Source organism: Enoplosus armatus, chromosome 23 (assembly GCF_043641665.1).
Source record: "Enoplosus armatus isolate fEnoArm2 chromosome 23, fEnoArm2.hap1, whole genome shotgun sequence".
Taxonomy (NCBI): Eukaryota; Metazoa; Chordata; class Actinopteri; order Centrarchiformes; family Enoplosidae; genus Enoplosus; species Enoplosus armatus.
This window is the reverse complement of record NC_092202.1, coordinates 8,797,631-8,819,920: the sequence shown is the minus strand read 5'-3', so window position 1 is coordinate 8,819,920 and position 22,290 is coordinate 8,797,631. Positions and strand designations below refer to the sequence as shown.

Below are 22,290 nucleotides of genomic sequence, written 5' to 3'. Positions count from 1 at the left end.
AAAAATGTAAATATGCAAATTTGACATGTTTGGGATTAGAGCCACAGTTTGGATTTAAAAAATGCTTAGATTTAAAATTAAAAAAAAAATATATATATATATATATAAATATAAAAATAAACTCATCATGTAGTCACTGTACATTCAAAACTTGGATGATTTTCATGCTTTTGGATAAATTAATGAATTATGCTCCTTCTTGGCTCATAAAAAGTTTCAGAACTGGATTGTTTTTGAAACATTTTTGTTGTGCTTTAAAAGTGTCCTGAAATAAATAATTCAACATTTTGGAAAATACACTCATTTGTTTTATTGCCAAGAGTTAGATGAGAAGATCGATACCACTCTCATGTCTGTACTGTAAATATGGAAGCTAACACCAGCAGCCAGTTAGCTTAGCTTAGCATAAAAACTAGAAACGGGGATAACAGCTAGCCTGGCTTTGTCCAAGGGGAACAAAGTATGTCTACCAGCCCCTCTGTGACATGAGAATGGTATCAATTTTATGATCGATCTCCTCAAAATGTCACTATTTCTTTAACATTGACACTTCGATTCTCACGTTTGGATGTGTAGAATGTAAAACCCCCAGAAATGACTTCAATGTCCTCAATGATCGCTGCAGTGCTGTTTGTATTCAGTATGACCTTTTAAAGTTATTCTACTTGTGTAAATTGTCATTTAACCAGTTTACTGGATTGGACTTAAACTTGTTAGATATACAGAATTATGAGGAATATAATTGCCCTGGTTTGCTTTGGAAGTTCCTTTCACACAATTCGGCTGTAACTTATTCAGACTGCAGCAGCACTGTTAGCTACAAGTAGCTTATCACACACTTGCTATTGGGGATTATAAACAGTAAAGGAGACATTTGCATTACACTGTATGTGTAGTGCCTGTATGCTCACGTTCAGGTAATTGTCTTATCCATAAAGCACATTGTGCGTCACCTGCCTTCCAACATGGAGACAATAGTCTACAATCTTTATATCATGATCTCATTCTCTGCTTTGAATGAGGGAAAAATTGGCATGCCATACGCACATTAATAATAGTAATGAATAATTAGCATCACAGTGATTTGGTAATCTATTGCATGTCCAAATAGTGCACCGTGAGTCTGCTTTATTGTTTTACTTTGGAGGGCTTCATAAATGCTTGAGGGGGCAGTAAGAAAGCTGATCTTCATTCCAATATTCATTTTTTATACATAGTGTATACTCTGCCTTTGGTTGTTTTATTCACTCTTGTTTATCAATTATCCATTGTATATTCCCTCCTCAACAAGTTTCTGACCCATCCCTCAGGCTTTGGGGTGGACTATTCCTCCACCTTGTTCTTTTTTTCTTAGTCTCTTCTGCATGTGAAAAAAAGCAAGACAGCCTCCTATGCAAGTCCATCAATCCCTTCCCTGAAGAACCATTATTTCAGTGTTTTAAGAAGTGCTGAAAAAAAAACAACCAAGCAGCGGTGAGCAAACGAAAAAGAAATGTCAGTGCCTGAAGAAAAAGAGCTCCTTAATTGAGAGTGAATCAACCTCTGCCTCTAGCTGAATGTCAAAAGGTGTGATTGGAGATTGGCTGCAGATAATGAATAATTACATCAAAGTGTAGTAGTGGTAGACTGTGCATGTGTACGTGTAGCTGTTTTACTGTGCACGCTCTGTGGCTTGTGCCTGTGCCTGACTGTGTTTCTGTATACTAGCAGGTGCAGAGGTGTGTCTTCACTCTTGCGTCAGTCTTTCACTGTGTGTGTGTGTGTGTGTGTGTGGTTGTGTCTGGGTGTGGGTGGCTTAATGTGTGCGGGGTATGTTTTGAATGAGGAAAAGCCAGCTGGTGCTATTTGAAATTCTCATCCAGCACCAGTGAGTTGAATACAATCAGTCCTCCGTCTCCTCTTGCTATCACAGTGATTTGAAACAAACATACAACTTAACATTATTAGGTAATTAGGGGGCCATCACACTTATGCTTCATGACTATAAAGCCAGTTTTTCTTTTTTCTTCCTGTTTTTGATCAGGAGTTCATTTTATACACTAGAGCTGATTGATGATTTCTCTTATTGCCTTTGGCTTTATGACCATGCTGTTTCTGAGCCATACTAAAACTCTTATTCCCTTTCTTAATCCATTGATCAAAAGGGGGATCTAAGCAAAGTTCAGGGAGAAGCTCTGTGGCATGACACCCCCTGTTTTTAACATACATCATAGCTTCCATGCTCAGGATGTCGCAAGTGTGTAAACATTTTTTCATCACATATATATGATTTGCTCTTTGGAGCTTGGAAATGTTACTATTATTAGTAGTGCAGGACATTTTTAATAATTATGCGTTTGACCACCTACTGTACTGTAAAGGCTTTGAAATGGCTTTTCCACAGGCAGTCAGGCTCATTTTTGCGTGGTACCGGGAATGAATTGCTTTGCTTGACCAATTAGTATTCCATTCATAAATCTTGCCATTGGCATTTTTAAATCTTTAATGGCTCTTAATTTTTCATCTTGTCTTGAGAATGTTCTTGTCTCTTCCTTGCTTACTAGCTTCAGCATTGTTGTGGGGAGATTAAAGAAGGCCTATTAGTTGTTCTCAGCTATTAATATGCAGGAAAGATGTGAGCTGAATCGTCGCAGATTGTTGCTACCAGCAAATACCTTGTACATCCATCGGAATGTCGCAGTGTTGTGGTGTTTTTTGTAGTGCTTTTGTGCATTGGGATTGTCTGCATGGAAGAACATTAATCACACCAATTAAAGACTCTAGCCTCAAGTCATGTAAGAATTGGCCTCTAGTCTTGTAAGCATCGGCTCTGATTCATTTACATGATTAATTCTTCATGTAGATAAAAGGAAACAGTAACAAAAGGAACCTAACAACTTACCCGATATCATTACACATGCAGGTGTTGCTGCTACGACGATCCATGTCCAAAAGCATAACTTGAAAATGAATTGGAAATAGGGTCATGAAATTGCTCAGTAGAAAGATGATTATGGAATTTTCAATTCAAATGAAAAGCGGGGAAAGAAACCCTTCATGCCTCTTCCTTGCACAATCCCACAGGACTGTGCGATTTGTTTTTCAGTCCTGAACTCTCTTTGATCTTCATTCACTCATATCATTCCATTTACCAAATCACCATGTCAAAACAACAGCAGTCCCAGGCTAGCGCGTCGTCTTTGCACTAAATCGATGATTTGGACTCCCCCAGGCCATGGTGGAGACGGTCAACAATTTGCTGCAGCCGCAGGCCCAGGCAGCATGGAGGGAGCTGAGCACTGGCGAGCAGCTGAAGGCCGCCACCATGCTGCTGGACACGGTGGAACAAGGGGCCTTCGTCCTGGCTGACAACCTGCTGAAGACGGACATCGTGCAAGAGAACACAGACAACATCCGTGAGTATATGCCAAGACATTTTTGCTGTGTATCTTCACACGCAAACGTACCAAGATGACGCCTCATTTGTTCCTGTCAAAGTTTTTTCAGGCTTCCGTGTTTTGTACGTTTCATTGGGCACTTTAGTCCTTTTCCAATCCAGCCTGTTGAAAGCATGCGTATAAATTCTGATTGTCATTTCAGGGTGTATGTGACTCATAAAATTGTATTCACCGTTTTTATGCTGGATTGCCTTTTTGGGCCAGTGTGCATCATGTGATACTACAATACCGAGTGTGGCCTCTCCACCAGCTCATCGCTGCTCCTGACTTGGTTTTTCCTCAAAAAGTTCAATCACCAAGTTAAAGATTCTTGAAATTACATTTACCCCTTCTCCCTTGTTGAAAAATCCAGATTATATAAGTATGCAAATATTGTTCGTTTCAAAAGTTTAACTATTAGACTCAAGATCGTACTCGTACTTCACTAAAAAGTCCCGGAGGTTTCAAGTTTCCACATCAAACCCTGCACATACATTATTCTGCACAGTGAAGGTCGAACATCCAAATGAAGGAACAATGAGCAAAACACATTTGTGAGCAGAGGGGACTGAAGATATCTGGATTTATGTTTTATGTTTTTAGAGATGAAAGCAGTGAATATTGAATGCCAGCAAGCAAAGTACACTTTAATTTTCTTCATCTGCATGAGTAAACCGGCAAGGACAAAATTAAGTGGATTTCTCCTCAAGCTGCTGGGAAACAAATACTTAGCTCAGCTGGGAGAAACAGCATTGTCAATTATGATATTTAGACAATTAGAAGCTAAATTTAAAGAGCTGAATCTTTGCTTTTGTCTATATGTTTTGTAGTGGTGTTCCTCTGGTGTGTCTGAAGTGTTTCATCCTTCGCTGGTCCTGCCAGTTGTACAGGGGGTTTCAGAGTTCACCATACTGCTATTGATCCAGGGCGCTCTCATATTGACAGCAGAGCTCTTGAGGCTGTGGAACAAGTGTGAAGGTCACTGGATTAATGCTTTCTCCCTCGCAGGAAGTTAAGTTTGGCAGGGCTGCTTATGGCTGATGACAGTCAGCTGCAAATTGACAATTATCTCAAATGATTATGTTTATATTCATGTCAATTATTAGCCGGAATCAACCGCTTGTCTTGCAGATCAGGGATCAGTACTCATTTTTCAGTAGATAAATACCCAGCGAGTACAGATAATGGAACTTCTGTCATCAACATTTTTCCAAGTGGTGCTTTTAAAAACTGGATACATCAGTTGTTGAAAAGTAGAATGTATTAAATCTGCAGTTTACACTGGGAAGCATTCACAAAGCAAAAAATAAAATTGAATCAAATAATCTTTATTGCAGACAGCAGCTAGTGGGGCAAGGGGAATTAAGAAAAAAATAATGTTATGATGTATCGCCCTCTTCTCTGAACAAGCAAGGTTTTTTTTATTCAAGTTCCTGCTGCCATGGCAACGTAAAAATATAGGTCTACTGACTTAAAAGGAAGTAAGGAGAATTAATAAAAAGGATTTTATTGTATCTGGCACACAATTCATCTGGGTATTAAGGAGATTCTGGGCTCGTTTGGAGAGGGGAATGAGACGATGCCTGCTCAACTCGAGTGAGATTTTATAGCTCATAGTGGTAGTCTGGTTAATTATGTCCTGGTGACATGTTTACTAGCCCTTATCTCTCTGTTTGCTCGGCTTATTTTTCTTTCAGCCAGTTGGCTCCTGCAATCCCTCATGCCATGCAGGGTAGTTAAATGAGGACAAGGAGACCCATTTAAACATTGGTAATCACTGCAGCAGCTAATTATTGATCCCTCACATTGAATTACAGGTAAAGTGAAGGGTTTTGTGTGTGCAGGTGTGCCGTAGCTCACACGCATTGCAACTGGTGACACATTCTCAATGTCAGGGTGAGCCGATTTCCTTGCTTTATGGTGAGTCTTGAACAGTAAGAAAGCCTTGTTCCAATTTTAGGCTCAAGCTGATAATGTGATCTATTTTCTTCGCTTTCAAAGACGAGGGATATTTCCTCGTCCATTGTGTCTGTGTTTGTGTTTACACGTCACGTCACAGTGCATGTGCTCGTCTCAGGCTTTGTCTGCACACGAGTGTGCTTCACTCTCTGCATGATAATCTCTTGAACAGATTTCTGCCGATTAGCGTGTTATTTAAACGGGCTTTGAAGGTATAGCCTTTGGGTCCAACAACTACTATGGCATCAAAGAAATTCCTTAAAGCCTATCGTAAGCTCTTTTACACAACCACACAGGGAAAAGAGGGTGAGAGAGGGAAAAGAAAAATGCTTCCTTTATTCCAAAGGCAGGCTTGGAATCCAGGGAATGGTGAGCTATCTGGGGTATTGTCTTAGCTAAGTTGAATAGGAATGTATCACCAAAACCCCCTGGCCTTTGCAAAAGCACAAGAGAATGTTAATACAAAGGTTTTTTTTAAAAGAAAGTATGGGAAGCCTTTGTATGAGAACAGATACAAAGGGAGGATTAAATGTGGCCTCTTTGTAGCTTTTCGTGGGCACTAACCTTTATCAAATACAGAGGTGTCATACCCCACTGACATCAGATCTTCAGCTGAATGCCTTACCAGGCTTAATGAAGTATCTGTTTCTTATGTTTTATGAAATTGGGTTTCAAGTTGAGATTCACCACACAATGCCACAGTCCAGTTAGCATGCTTTTGATAATTTGCAGGTGAATAGATGCATATGTGTCAACTAAAATTCTTCTAAATTTGGTCAAAATATTAAAGCAATAGTTTGGCATTTTGGTAAATCTGCTTAGAATATGAAGCAAAAACCTAGTGTAAAAACAACATGTACACGGGGTTATGTGCTGGATTTTTCCTTGGACAGACGCAGTAACTTCCTGCAGTCTCCGCTGGTTATCTGGCAACCTCACACTGATGACAAGACTTCAGGGAGTCACTCCGCTAGGCCAAGAAATAGTCTGGCAGATAATCACCATGTGTCGTTTTACACTTTGGTTTTTGTACGGATGAAACAAACAAGAAATACAGTGTTAGTGAGTTTTAGAGGTGCTGGTAAGTGGATTTTGTTACCTTTGGACCAAACTCGATGAGGTAAGCTAACCGGCAGCCGGCAGTAGCAGTATATTTACTGTATAGATATGAGAGTGGTATCGATCTTCTCATCAACAAATGCAAATGCACTCTCAAAAAGTTGAGCTCTTCCTTTAACGTTTTTCAGACATCCGGAATACATATAACCGTTGTTTGAACATGTAGCAGTTTTACACAATCATTATTTGCAAAAGCTGTACAATAATGGTTAAAAAGTGTCATCCTTTACCTGAACTACATTATTACTTTGGGAATTTACAAGCGAGAGGCCATTTGTGCAACCTCTTTTCTGTACTTGTGCCTAGCAATGAATCAGTGGATTCATCTCAGTGCTTTGGGAGTTCATGTGACATTTAGGAATGCCTAGACTTCACGCAGGTCACCGGTACTTGAGATTAGAGCGCACTCGACTTCTTTATTAAACTGAATTGTATCATGCCATAATAACTTTGATGGAATGAGCTTTTTATTTCAGCTAGGCTCCTATCAGCAGCTCATTTTCCTCTGCTGAATGACGCCGGAGTCTTTGAACCATAAATTAGGAACTTGCTTCAGACACAACAGCTGTTGAGTTGCCGCAGAAGTGAGCTCGTCTTCCTTAGCTGGTCTTTATCTCCTCCTTATCTCTCGCTCTCTCTGCTCTTCTCAAGAAAAAGATTGAAATGAAGGCCTCTTTTATTTTTCAAAGGGCAAAGACAACCTTTCTTATTACAGTTTAAGAGGAAACAATGTCACCCAAACACTTGATAGTCACTTGATTAAGAGGCCTATAGCAAGACACTAACCTCCCTTGCACACAGAGAGCTGAGAGGGAGGCAATCCTTGACTCAAGAAAGGATATGTTGCATTTAGTGCTCATTGGAGATGTATGGATTAATAACATCAGCTGCTACAGGAGAAGGGCTTTTTCAGTCAGTGAATGGAGATGTGTTTGAAGTTTACTCATGGCTGCTGCCTGCTGTTGTTAGATCTTTACCTAATAGCAATGATAACAAATGAGTCTATGGTCAGTTTTATTGTTCATTTATATATTTTAACTGTACTGTATATGTACAACTATGATAGCTTTAGCTTTGTTATTGTATAATGCTGTGTTCTTGTGATATGGGACAAAAGGTAGAGAAAGTCCACTGTTTATGACTTGCGAGCATTCACATCCACAGAGAACTTAAAACAATTGTTTAAGGTGCATCCATGTTTCCTTTTTCAGGAACTTGAGTATTAGTTAGCACCAGGTTGTATGTATCGGAGCTTTCAGAAAAGCTCCAGGCGATGTTGACGAGAATGAAATACTTTGACATTTTGTGATATGCGCTTACCAGCACCGCTAAAACTAACTAATTAACATGTTGTATCTTGTTTATTTAATCTGTACACAAGAGAAATATGAAAACAACAAGTTGCGTTTTTATAGAGTTAGGTAGATTCCCCCTGCTTCTAGTTTTTATGCTAAGCTAGGCTAATGGTCTCCAGCTCTGTACTCAAGGCACAAACAAGAGTGGTATCAATCTTCTCATCTAACTCTCAGCAAGAAATAATCGTATTGCCCATAATGTTGAATAGTTCCTTTAAGGCCTTAGCTGGGATATTGTGCACTGTTGTGCCTTTGCAGTTCCTATATATATAAACTATATAGTCTGCAGCACTTTCTATGTCTATTAGCTTGTGTATCATAAAGAACAACCTTATTGATTACTAAATGTTGTCTTGCTTGCATTTGTTGTTTATGTGTGCAGAGCTGGAGGTGGCAAGGATGAGCACAGATGGGAATTTGCCTGATCTGAAGTTCCCACAAACTGGAGGACAGGGCAACTCCATCCACCTCTCAGCTAACACACTAAAGCAGCACGGAAGAAACGGTGAGTAGTCAAACCTTTTAATCCGCTTTTATTGGTCCCCTATTGTTGGTTTGAAGTGTAATCATGCCTTGTGCGCAACTTCAGTGGGTATATTATTCAGGCTTATGATAATAGATTTAACAGACAAAATGCTACTTGGCTGTAATAGGAATACTGTTGTATTACTTAAAAAACGTTGTGGCATACAAGATCTACTGTAATTAATCAAAAATTCTTTCCATTTTGTTTTTTTCCCCCCCAAATCTGGATGTGACATTGCATGTGGCTGCAGTGTTTTTATAGGAATTCCATTACAGATGCCTGTGAATAACTTTCAATTTGCTTCTCAAATGCTTTGTTGAGCTGCATATAAAGCACAGGGATCGTTCAGCAGCCTTCAAATAGGACCCTGGCTGTAGAATTAGTTACATTCAAGCACTGCCTCTAAACTGTAAATGAGGCAGTTAGACACAATACATAGCTATCTTCAGCAGCAGTGCAGCCCCATTTTTAGACTTTATTATCAGCTCATGCAAATCAGAATCGACTCAAGCTGCGCCCGGTACCTCTCAGCTGGAGGACTAAGTCCATGTCCAGCCGTGCCCAGGCAGATCATTATAGCAGGGTGGCGGATATTTTCCCCGTCATCCAGCGCTAGAGCACCCAAATTGTTTTCTTTTCATCTGAGTGAGTGATCTCTGTCACGGCGGGAGGGAACTTTCTTTCATATCAGTGCTCAAAAGTGAGACGGCGGGAGGGGAAAGAGATGTGTATAAGAGAGAAAGAGAGGAGGAAATTATTAACAAGAAAAATGCTCGCCTTTGTCAGTACCAATAGCAGAGTGCCAACCACATTTTATGGATGCTGAATTAAAATAACTGTTTGTTGATGTAGGAAAGATTTCTCCTTTTTTGTGGAACTGTTTTGGCAACCTTGACATTGGTCTCAGTTTTGACAGTTACTATATGTTTCTGGTTCTTGTGTCAACAAAGCTTCAACTGAGTGATTATTTCCAGTATTCTTTTTGTTCTCTAGTGCTGCTAAAGTTGAAGTTCAATAGTATTTATATGCCATATAACTAGCATAAAATCTGCACTTTTTGCGTCTCGATGAAAGAAAAAACAGACTGCTACGACACTGTATGGTGTGTGGACACTGGGCTCATAATTTTGTGTACTTTTGGTCTGGGGCGGTTTTTTGTAGTTCCAATTGAGGGACATCTCAATCCTACAACAATGATATTTTAGAAAATAGTGGTGGACTGAACTGTTTCCCCAATCGTCCTCTTGCAGGTGAAATTCGGATAGCATTCGTCCTGTACAAACACATCGGGGTCTACCTTTCAACGGAGAACGCCAGCATGAAGTTAGGCAGTGAAGCCATGGCTACCAATTACTCTGTCATCGTCAACTCACCAGTTATCACGGCTGCCATCAACAAGGACTCTAACAAAGTCTACCTCTCTGACCCTGTCATTTTTACCATCAAACATCTACAGGTAATTTTCTGTCTCTTTATACGTGTCTGAGTTGAGTTGTGTTTTGTTTTGCCTTTGATGTGACGGCCTCTGCATTTAATGTGCTTTTTGCCACTTTCTCCTTTACTTACACACTTGCACATGCACTTTCTTGATAGAACCCTTTCATCACAATTTTCTCTATCTGTGAAGCACAACTAAGAGGTACAAGTCCCACCTCAAACCAAGAACATTTAATATGAAGAAGTTTATTCACAGAAAGGTGTGAAAAATTAAATTGTGGGAAACAGAATTGCTGGGGATGCATGTTGTTGTTTATTAGTTTGAACAAATATCAGCCTGAAATATCAGTCATATTGAGCCTCACTGTAGGCTGCTTACTTATTGTGGGGAGTCGCGACATCTCCCTCTTGACTGCATTATCCTCTCCACACTCTGCTACCCTCAAAATATCCCTGTTTTGTCTACGAACAGTGCCTTCAGCGATTATCAGGGATGTTGAACAACCATAAGAGAATTGCGGTGGGTCTCATGTGTAGGAGGGACTGGAAAGGAAGCAACAACAGCAGAAAAAAAAAAAAACAGAGCACAGAGGGATAGAGAGAGTAAAATGACGATAGCTCATGGATGTCAAAATTAAATGGTGGGAAAATGTCAGGGGCCAATGTCAGCGCAGTTATTGCTGTGACTCACCTGCGTTAAGTGTAATTTGTAATTTGGACTGTAGATTCAGTAATTTTACTGTTGGTCTAATGTTGGGGCACTGGCGCTTTAATACCCTTTTCTTGCTCAGATCAAGTCATTTCAATAAAACAGTGCCCTTTTGGGAAAGTGTGTTTTCTGCACTTCTTCCCCTTATAACACTGTAGTGCGCCAATAGAGCTGCTGGAATAGTCGTTTCATCACGTTAAAGTGCAATAAACATGCAGACATTTACATATACTGCGGAGTGCTTTTTGTGTACACCAAGGGCTGTGCTATTAATCATATAATAATCATGAATACAGTTATTGCTTGCACAGTTAATTAAACTTGATTGAATACAATATTGATGTTTTGCATGTAGAGCGCTTGCTTCGGTGCATCAAATCAAAGGCTCCCTATTGTCTGGTAAACTGATGAACCAATCAGAGGTGTTGTTAAGAGAACGCTCTGTTTAACTGGTCTCTGCTTCTCAAGTGTGGTCGTGGCTGCAGGCAAGAACACTTTCTTATTATTTTCTGTGGGGAAATATTTGGCGTATTTTTGAAGAATCAAAGTCAAATGGAAAAAGAATTGTGATAATCATAATTGAATATTAGTAAGAAGTAAAAGAAAAATGTTTTGGCCATAATAACGCAGCCCTAGGTAATCAGAATGTATGCATAAATTATTATATATATTGTGCTTTCAGACAGTATTAATTATTTATCTGAGGTATGTTAAATCGATTGCCCTTGAAACTAAACCTCGTTTATCTCAACTCTGCTACCGAGCGGGGGCTCCTCTTTTTCTGGCTTCCCACAGTTAAGCCCCCCTTTCAACCATGAGGTTTTGGATCACTGGTCTTATGGGATGATGATGTGTCCTCTAGTTATTGTTTTGCTTCCTTGCCTCAACACTTAATGGGACCAATTAAAGTCATTAATGGGACAGAGGGTCATCCTATCTCCTTTCCGTGGCATATTTTACACAGGGTGTGGATGTGTGAAGGGTAAACTCAATCAGTGGCAAATTTACATTAACAGATGATAAACCTTATTAGACTAATTACCCTACAGCAAGTGTGAAACTATGAAAAACTACAGCTCCTCACTGTGTTTATAGTAAGAAAGCAGATATGTTTAACCTTGGAAGCTGGGAGCCACAAAGGAAAAGATCACGAGTGTACTCTTTTTGTTTCCGGAGCTACAAAAGAAATTGGGCTCATGAGGGAAAGGCAGTTGATGTGTCTATTTATCAGCAGTTATGTTTTGTTGTGCTTGTGTGTTACCCAACCTCAGTGTCATGGATTACTTTTACAAAATGGCAAGCGAGATAGCAGGGAGGCTTGGTTGTCGTTAGAGTCGTTAGCCCGGCGCAGACAGCGGTGGTGCCCATTAAACAGTGGGGCAGTCCATTGTCACGCAGTGAAAGTTAAAGAGAAAGGTCAAAAAACACAATGAAAAACAGGCATGGGGCCGCTTGATGCAGTATGACAGTAAAACCGCCTGCTATTCACTTTAGAATGGATATGGATTGCAGTGGGGGAAAATTAGCCTGTTTTGAGGATGTTTATTTTGCAAACAAAGGAAAGTAGAAATTGACAAAGCTAATGTGTGATTAACTCCAGACCCCTGTGTTTTATCTAGCGAGGGTCATTCTCTATGTTTTCTTGTTATTAATTCCACTATGTCTGATTTTTCTCATTTATTGTGTTTTTTGCGGTCTAACAGCAATCAGAGGAGAACTTCAACCCCAACTGTTCATTCTGGAGTTACTCCAAGAGAACCATGACTGGTTACTGGTCAACGCAGGACTGCCGCTTGCTCGGCACCAACAGGACACACACCACATGCTCCTGTACTCATCTAACCAATTTTGCAGTCCTCATGGCCCATGTAGATGTCAAGGTAGGCCAGCTCTTTTCTTCTTCCTTTCTTGCTTCTCAATGGACCTGTTTATCCTCACAAATGTGCAATTTACCAAATGCAGTTGAAGAAAATGAAAATGCATTCATCATGGTTTACACAGACAGTCCATTCCAAGATGATTTGTTGACAAGAAAAGTAAGGTTGGGTGAAGCATTGTAAAGCAGAAATTGCTGTTTTATATGTCCCTTGCTTTTAAGTTCAGAGGGTAAAATAGACTGATAACAGTTTTTTGACCTTCACTGCACTTTGCAGACTAACATTTAAAGTGCCATATACACACCCTATTCATATAGTTTTAAACAATCACCCTGTCAGCACAAGTGTGTATTGATTGCAGCTGTGTTAAACCTCCAGTGTGTGGCCAAATATAAGATTGGTTGCAGTGTGTGGTGTGTTTTGTGTACACAGCAGCAACATTTTATACGTTGTGTTTTTTTAAATATAGTTTATATTTATAGTTTTTATTTGTTAATAAATACTACAGAAATAGGTCTGTACCTGTCCTTTTACTACCTCTGTTTGTCTGGCCAGTTCATTCATTTCTTTATGGTGGCATAGAGGGCAAGGGATAGTTTGGGGGGTGTTGAGCCGCATTTTGTAATAACGGTGCATTTTGTAATAAACGTCCAAAATGTAATAACTTTGTCATTTCATTTTGTGATAAAGCAGCATTTTGTAATAAACTGCCGCATTTTGTAATAAACTGTCCCAACGCATTTTGTAATAAATTTTGCCGCATTACGTAATAAGTTATTACATTTTGAGAAGATTATTACAAAATGAACTTGCAGCTTTTTTATTTTCTTGAAAATGTAGTAACATGGTGCATTATGTAATAACAATTCTAAAGCATAGTTTATTTGTTTGTTAATTGTATTTTATTTTACTTTCAAGTATTTGTAAAAAGCTAGGCCTATTATTAGTATCACTGTATTAGCCTAGTAGCAGTACTTAGCAATTACTATCAGTACACTATTCAAAGGTTGCATTAACAGAGAATATACTGTAAATTCCAGATGTTTTTTTTGTTTTGTTTTTGATTTTCCTATTTTGTTTATTGGATACCAAAACCACATCAAGAATAGTTAAAAACGTCCAACAAACCTTATTATGCTTCTTATAATACAGAACAAAACTCTGGCCATCAAAATTTAATCCATTCGTAAACATTAACACATGCACATACAAAATAGAAATGCTGATGAATAGGTAAAGAACAGCTTTATTTATGCATTAACAGAACCTTTCAACAACAATACATGCGACCAACACATGCAGGCTTTTAACGGCCAATTTAAAATAATAATGAACCAATGAATATAAGTTCTACCTTAAACAACGTAAGTGTCTTCTGTACATGTTTAGAGAGCTGCAGTGACCAGCAAATTTCTCCACTAAGATTAATTTTTAAAAAATATGAAATTGCCTCAATAGGCTAAACAAACAACATAATTTCTATTTCCAAAATATATCTGTAATTTCAAATTGTCCATGTCTAATATGTTTAATTACCAGCCAAGCCATAAACCACTTGGAATGTTTTCCGAACTTATTACGAAATGCGGCAGTTTATTACAAAATGCAGCTTTATTACAAAATGAAATAACAAAGTTATTACATTTTGGACGTTTATTACAAAATGCACCGTTATTACAACAGGGGTTCAATTTTGGATCTGATTCCAAGTTAGTAAAATAACCAGATTTCTCTAAATCTAACTAATCTCTTCTTAATATCTTACCTTGTCTCACTTTATTCTTAGCAAAGAGCAATGTGCTGTTGCCAGTCATTTAGCTAAGTAGCAAATATCTAATCCCTGACAAAATATCTAATCCCTGAATTTTAGTTCCCAGAATGCCAATGGTAAAGTTATAGTTTGTCAATTTGGGAAATGTTCTTTGCTAGAGTTAGGTGAGAAGATTGATGCCAACCTTGTGTCTGTGCGCTAACTATGGAGCTGGAGTCAGCAGGCGATTAGCTTAGCATAAAGGCTGGAAGCAGAGGGATACAACTAGCCTGGCTCTCTACAACGTTAAAAAATACATCAGTACTTCTTAAACTCAGCAATTAACAGGTGCGCTTCTTTTATCCATCCAAAAACAAGTTGTATGCTAAGCTAGGCTATTAGCTTAGCATTCTGACTCAAGCTTCGAAGTTAGCGCACAGACAGCAGAGTGGTATCAATCTTCTCCACTAATTCTTAGCAAGAAAATTACTTAGTTTCCCTCATATTTTTTATAATTACATTTTGTTAAAAATGTATAGAGTCAAACCTAAATATGTTTACTAAGGGATTGAATTATTCATATTTGTATTCATGCTATTGAACTCCAAACCTAATATTAAGACTTTTTTTATTAGCCTGAACCATTTCCATCTGCTTCTTTTATCTGCATCTGTATGCATGAATGTGTTTATTTATGTATTTATATAAAGACAGGAAGGAGGAAAAAAGAAAACATGTACATTGTATCTTTGAGTGCAAAGTTTGAAAAGTCTTAGGTGGAGTGATGGAGAGCAGTTAATTGGGAGGTGCTAATGGAAGTTGTTGTACAAAAAAACCTGCTGGAGTGACTATTGTGGGCAGCGCTTACAAAGCTGAAAAAAATAAGAAAGGGAGATAAGGTGGCAAAAGAAGATGGAAAAATTGAGTGAGTTGGAGGAAAAGGTAGGAGAATTGCCGGTCAGGGAAGAAGTTGTTGTAGTTCTGATGCTGACAGACAGCTTAATTATTTCTGTCACAGGAAGTTTGAGGAGCTTGCTGCTGACGGAGCGGAGTAGTTTTTGGTATCTGGTATGGCATCTGTCTCTCCAGAGCCTCTATTCTATATCAGTGGGGGAAAAAACACTGTGAGCGCCGTTCCAGTTGGCCCTTGTCCATGAAACCACTAGACCTTCCTTCACCTCCCTCTATTCCCCAGTCCGACTCTATCTCTCATACGAAGCCAATTGTAAAAACATTCATGCACACAATCACACACAAAATTCAGTCTGTTTTTTTTTACCCTGCACACACGATTCCTGGGGCGTCCGAGAAGGTGTGCTTTACTTCTAGCTAGAGAAAGCTTCTGTTTGTCACTCAGCAGCATGACTTTTGGACCCACTAAGCTCTCTGCAGCTCAGTGTGGAATAGAAAGGGAGCCTCGAAGAATGGGAGCCTTCACGCAATGAAAGCAAAGCAGCAAAAGGGGGAAAAAAAGGAAGCAGTAAAAGGAGCGCTTTCAGTCAAGCCAGTCCATAACATTTTGGAAAGCATGGCTTGCTTGTGGCACTGCATTCACCGGAGGAAAGTGGACAGTAGTTACACCCCAGTTTGTAGTGATAGCATTTTTTTCACCTTCCTTTATTCTTTATCTTTTCTACTTGGATGTTATAAAAGGCAGCTTGTTGGAAGGTGCCGCTGAATGAGAGATACGGAGGCTTTTTGTTTGACAAACTGTCACTGTGTTGTATCTGAGAACACAGTGAATGGAGGGAAAGTGGGAGTGTGTGTGAGGAAGAGAGAGGCAGAGAAAGAAATTTCATAAATTGGAGAGACTGTTTTTGTATCCATGGCAACAGAACATACCACTGCTGATCTCTGCATTGTTATTACTCATTACCCTCAGAGCAACAGATTATATTCTAACCTTGTTTATTTTTCAGTCACATCTCGGGAAAGGAAAAAAGACAGGCAAACTGTAATTACAATTTTCCTTTGGAGGACAGAGGCTCGCTACTGTATCACCATCATCTTTCAACTTGTTGTTTTTTTGGCCGATGGATCGCATGCACGCTAGTTGGGAATAATGATAGTGTTATATTCAGAGATCTTTATGTTCAGCTTAATAAGCTGTCGTCTGCTCAGGGCTTGTAGTGTTACGTTTTTAGCACCAAGTTATGATTGCATTCAAAGTGCCACATACTTCACGCAAATTAGAAATGGCAAAATGTTCCTGCTTGTGCATGTGGCATTATGAACGCCGTCATTTTGGCTGCAATTTGAAGTTGCTAGATTGTTTCGGACGCTCTAATTTCAACAGTTTTGACGAGCAGAATTCAAATGTGTTGTGATATTTTATCTCTCGCCTAGTGGAAAAAGAAGCCAATTCTTTCCGGGGAAAATTGATTCGTAGCTGTTGATTTTCTCCATGTGGGATGTGATGCATTGTCATCAGGAATAACAATCATTATATATTCATTATATATAATCATATCTGACATGCTACAATTTTTAGTTCAGTTACCTACTGTAAACTTTAGGTTTTCCAAGGTCTTATTGACTAAACTTTCACTCTTTTGAGACCAAACGTTATAAAAATAATATATGTGCACAAAGAAACTTTTTAACAATAAGTGCCTTGTAATCATGTTCAACCTGACATTGATTGTGAGAGTGTGTAAGAAACCCTAGCACTAGAATGCACTGTGTATGAGATTATTAGATACACTCAGCAGCGTCTCATTGGGATTAATTAAATTTGAAGTCAATTAGTTCCTCAGAATAATTTCTAATTCACATATTGTAGCTGTTTGAACATTGTTGAAAATTTGCAAGCAAGTATCCAAACATGTTTAGAACCTTGGTGGTCTCTAATGCAATGTCCTTAACCACATTACCAACTGTGAAGTCTTTTTCAAGTTGCAGACGCACAAGAACTCATTAATGTGAAATATCTAAACCAGGCCTCCTACTTTTCAGGAGTGCACCCACTCACACGATATCTGTCAGATACAGGGGATCAGGTAACTGCCATTTAGTCTATCACAAGGGCATCGAGTGCTGTCACTGCTGCCTGGGTCGCCACTCGAGCCCTTTGTTTGCAAATTTTGAGCTATCTAGCCAGAGAGCTGATGCCTTTGACTGATCTTGCAATCCGAGCTGAGAAGCGCCGTTGGCCGCATAAACAAATTAAAACTATTCACAGACGGCAGCTGCGTGTGAGAGATTATATGTCTCTTTTGTAGGTTTTGGAGCAAGAGATGGTAAGAGTGGGTGTACTTTAATGTGACTTTGCTAAGAGCACTGATGATTCTAACCTCAAGATGTCCTGCTACTGAGCCTTGAGACTTTCACTGCAAAAGGATGCTTAAAATGTATTGGGAATAAGTTCATTCCACTTGACTCAATATTGAAAGGCAGGATTTAGCTCTTCCAAAGGTGGTGTTGAACATGGACACCACATGAACATTTCAAATCAAATCAATTGACCTCCATAACATTTGATACTAGTGGTGATGTCATCTTGTTTGGCTTTACACATCAGCTTCTTTGTTGCATAAACCTTTCTGGGTCACTTGGTCATGCTTCAGCAGATGCAGGAGGTCAATGACTTTCACAAAAACACACCATGGATAGCCACTGTTCCATCAGTGTCTGCTTTAAACATATTTTCTAAGATTCCCTAATGGCTCATGCTCATTCAAGCTCCTGAGGCTGTTTATTGAACCCTTTGCTTTGAATTTAAGTCCACCATTTGTGAAATAGCTGGTGGGCATTGAGATTTAAAAAAATCTTTTAAATATAGGCTAAAGCACAAGCCCCAGCTCAAGAAATATAGACCTGCTCTGATTCCACCTACGGGCCATTATTTACGTAGTAGATGTGTGTGCAAAGATAGGCCCCAGGGAGGCATTGAGCTACTGGTAAGTGGCACTATTCCCGACAGACCAGTAAGTATAAATCAATGGCACATCCCACTGGATGATGGAAAGGGTGATATTTGGGTAACATTCATCACTGTCCTTATAGAACATCTCCTCACTGGCACCATCAGACAGTTACTATGATGAGAAAGGACAGTCAAGGTTAGTCGTGTATTTTATGATGTTACACATAAGCATGGTACTGTAACACACAGTAAGGGGGATGGTTCAAAATAAATCTATTTATATGTTTACAGACGGAGAAGATGGGGGCCACGTTAACTGCCATAGCAACCGAATGTCGTCCCTGGACCTTATATCATAGTTATTGTAGCTTAGAACACAGTGTGACATTAGGTGCATGTGCTGAATGTCAACTCCCACCACGCAATCTGGAATCTCTCTCCCAGCCCTTTTAAATGTGACGAATTTTCCAGTACCCCTGATTCATATGCCCTCTCTGCAACTGTTCCTCATCCCTGTGCAGATCATAAATCCTTGCTCATACCGTAGGTGAACTTGTCACATGACTCCCTGCAGTGGGCCACTACCCCTTAGCGCAACTGTCTGCCCTGCCTGACCGTATTTCATGAGTCAAAGCCTAGCTCTGGAGGCATATAGGGAGATTTATGCATTTTAATTGGATTGGCTTCATAGCCCCATGCTCAGAGCGGTTCTTTGAGGTATAAAAGATTGACGCTCTGTTCCCTTCACCACTTCACCCTCTTACGTATTTCAGAGACATGGTTCAGGAGATTTTGGCTTTAGACACAGGATGTTATGGTAATCATGTGCGTATGATGTGATGTCAGGTTCAGATGCCTTGGCCGGAAAGACCAGCGCGCAATGCAAAAGGCTTGTTGCCACGGCTGGTCCTCCTTGGCAGACTGCTCGAGTGCCCAGAAACCTTATTTTGTGCTATGTGCGAGCAGATCGGGGGCAAAGCCAATCTCCTCAGGCATCCATCTGGAATGAAAAATATGTGTTTAAGAAATAACAGAAAAATGTAGGAGAGAAAGATGGGAAGGCAAATTGAATGTGGACAAATGTGCCTCGCCCCGCTAAGTAACATGGATGCTGTATGACTTGGCCGCCCTCACGACACAGTGAGTGAATTTCAGAGCGAATTACGTCTGCCCACTTTAGAGACCCCTGTACTGATTCCCATCGTGGAGGCTTGTCGGTGTGAGGTTAGGTGCAGAGGCTCTGCAGATCAGATCATTTGCCATCCTGCCTGGGCAGAGCCCCCAGTAAAAGGAAACTTTTCAGCAGAGACATTGTGGCTGGCCATGTCTCAGCCATCATCCACCTCCCAGAACAAAGAAATCATTCCACAGTAAATCCATCACCCAGGTGTAGATACACTCCGTGCCCTTCTCTCTCTGTTTCTATAGCTTTGTCTCATTTTCTGTTCCTCTGTTGCTTTCTCTTTTCTCTCTGACCTGGCCCCTCTCCAATTGAAGGTGAGATTGTGATGGATAGAGCCTGCAGCCACTGCACAGCTCGCTAGCCCAGGAGACCTTAGGGTCCCCTCACAATGCGCCGCAGCTAGTACCACCCACCGCATCAATACCTCTGTAATGCAGCAGACTGCAAACAGATTTGTGTGTCACATGCACTACACACCTACAGAGCATGCAAGCACAAACATCAACATCTGTTGCCACCCACTGCGTAGGTACCCCTCGAAAGTAAGGGGGCTGAAATCATCCTTACTTTCACTCAGACTGACACACACACACACACACACACACACACACACACACGTCTGTTCTATACAACATCTTGCTAGCCCCCCCCCCCCCCCCCAAACGTATACACAACGGCTCATCAGGCAGGAAAATCAAAAGAGCGCTCTCCCCAGACTCAAGGAGCACTGCGGCTGTTATTGTACCAGAGCCCCTTAATGATCAGCATCTGTTCCCCTCTCTGGTAGCGTTAGCCGAGTTGCCACTAAACAAGGCTTTTGTGCGATACTTCATTCCCCAAGTTTCCTCACTGTAACTTCATGGGGGGAGGAAGAAAAAAGAAAAGGAAAGAAAAACCACCAGTGGATGTTGATGGTCTCCCTCTCTGTGCCCCCGCAGAAAATACTGCTGACTTTGGTCGAAATATGATTTAAAGAGGTGCTTGTTTGAAAGACATATTAGACATATAGTATGCTTTTGCTGCATTATTTCTCAACGTAAGCAAATATTTTCTTGGGTTTGTCCTGCGCTGGAGGCCAAGACTGTGTATGCAGCCTTTGATATCACACAGCCTAACTGTACTCTAAATCTGGTAGTTAATATACAGTCTCTGTGCTTGATGTATACATTGCTAAGGGGAGTTTAACTTTCACCTGTGCTGATTTCTAACTACCTGTCAATGCTAATTAACTGTCTACCTTTAAGTTCTCCTGTGTTCAAATAATGCCTCTTTGATGTTCATTAGCATTCAGACATAGTCGTCATGTCAAAACTCAAAAGTTCCACCCAGATAGTCCTTGAGTCCCAGCAGGGATGACAGTCAGTTGTGAGAAGGTTGGCAGTTTTCTTTAAAATCATCCCCCTCCACCGACTTTCACTTTTTTCCTCCCTTTTTTTTAAATCAATGCCCAGCAGGCTGAAAACGAGGACTATCCCTTTGGGAAATTAGGAAGCCTCAGAAGCTGACCAAAATGTTTTGATGCAGTAATAATGTTTAGTTAATAAATCAAGATGTCACTCTGATGCTTATCCCCATATTTTACCATGTTCCAAATGTGTTCATTTGAATTGATTTAAAACTAGATATTATTTAACCATTAATGATATAAAAGTGGATATTACAATATTTTTTTATACAATTGAACTGTCAATGCATTTGTAGTACTGCCACTTGGGGCAGCAGAAGCTAGCCATTTCAACCATTTATCCATTACTTTTAACAAACTATTTCAACCGTTTATCCACTACTTTAAGCTAATTGTTTATCCATACATTTTAGCAATCTATTTTATTTGTCTTTTACTTTTAGCTTACTATTGTTAACATTAATTAATTACTTTCAGCTATTTCAACAATTTCCCCTTTACTTATAATTATTAGAACTATTTATCCAGTACTTTTAGCTAATTATTTTTAAATGCATTAAATGCAGTCCATTCATTTTAGCAATGTATTTTATTTATCCATTACTTTTAGCTAACTAATTAAACTTTAACTTAAAATTAACTGCCAGTTTTCATGCATGCTTCTTCATATGGTGCTCAAGTATTACAGCAGACTTAATAGGTGGATGTATATTTTTCTAATCAAATTGTAAATCTCTATTTTGTCACATTGGTTGAGCTACTTCTCAATGTTTCCATGCACACCGTGGGGTACAAGCACCGCTTGCTGGCAACCACTGTTTTAGAGGAATTCTGTAAAGTTTGCTGATCAAGTAAGAAAAGCACAAGACCTTCAAAATTTCGCACAGAACTTATTGACAAGATGTCACCTATTACACATTCCTAATTAAGCTCCAATTCTAACAAGCCCCAATTTTTACCCTTGGCAGGTTCTTGGCAGGATGTTGCTTCTGATGTGTTTGTTTTAATGTGTTTAAGGCTACAGAAGTCAGTCATTCTGCAGATTCTGCTGTTTTAGAGTGTGTTGCCTTTTCCCGCTTCTGTCCAAGTATCCCTACGTGCACTTGGCTTTTATGGACTGATGTAAATTCTCTTTCATGGCTGCGGTGGAATCACTGTTGATCCTTATCTCTCCCGTAAAGCCTCAAATTTATTGTTGGCAAAAGGCTTTTTAGTGCCCAAAACTGGCTGTGGTGGCAAATTACTATTTGAAAAGAGGAAATTATCTAAAAGCAACAGTGAAAGTTATTGACCATGTTGTGGTTTGATTGTGCTCCTGTTGTGTCGGTCTTAGACACCTGCGGCCTCTTTGGACTGCTCACTTTGTCCCACTTTGTTGCCTGACCAAAATGAAACAATAGGGGGGCGTTTTAGATTGATTCACACTGACTAATTCATGATTCATATAGGCCACCTGTGGCTCACTGTGTAGTGGTTTATTGGATGGTTGTGTGAATTCAAAAAATAACAATGAAAATAAAGGCTTTTGGATTGTTGCTGGGATAGAATGGTAATTTCATTTCATGGTAGTTTTTTTCATTTTTACCATTGATTGTTTTTTGTTTTGTTTTTTCCTTTACAAATGAATTCCTGTACAAGGTATATTATCTTTTCCTTACAGTCTTTTCAAATACTAAAAGTTCTGGGTAC

At 39.6% G+C, this 22,290-nt stretch overlaps 1 protein-coding gene across 1 annotated transcript in view; it reads left to right on the top strand.

Annotated features, from left to right (window-relative positions):
- Nucleotides 1–22,290, top strand: part of LOC139306005 (adhesion G protein-coupled receptor L3-like) — a 122,903-nt gene that overhangs the window by 73,651 nt on the left and 26,962 nt on the right. Inside the window, exons 9-12 of the mRNA XM_070929964.1 lie at nt 3,212–3,395; nt 8,232–8,354; nt 9,626–9,831; nt 12,225–12,401. Coding sequence (XP_070786065.1) covers nt 3,212–3,395; nt 8,232–8,354; nt 9,626–9,831; nt 12,225–12,401 — 690 coding nt within the window. The remainder of the gene's footprint in view (nt 1–3,211; nt 3,396–8,231; nt 8,355–9,625; nt 9,832–12,224; nt 12,402–22,290) is intronic.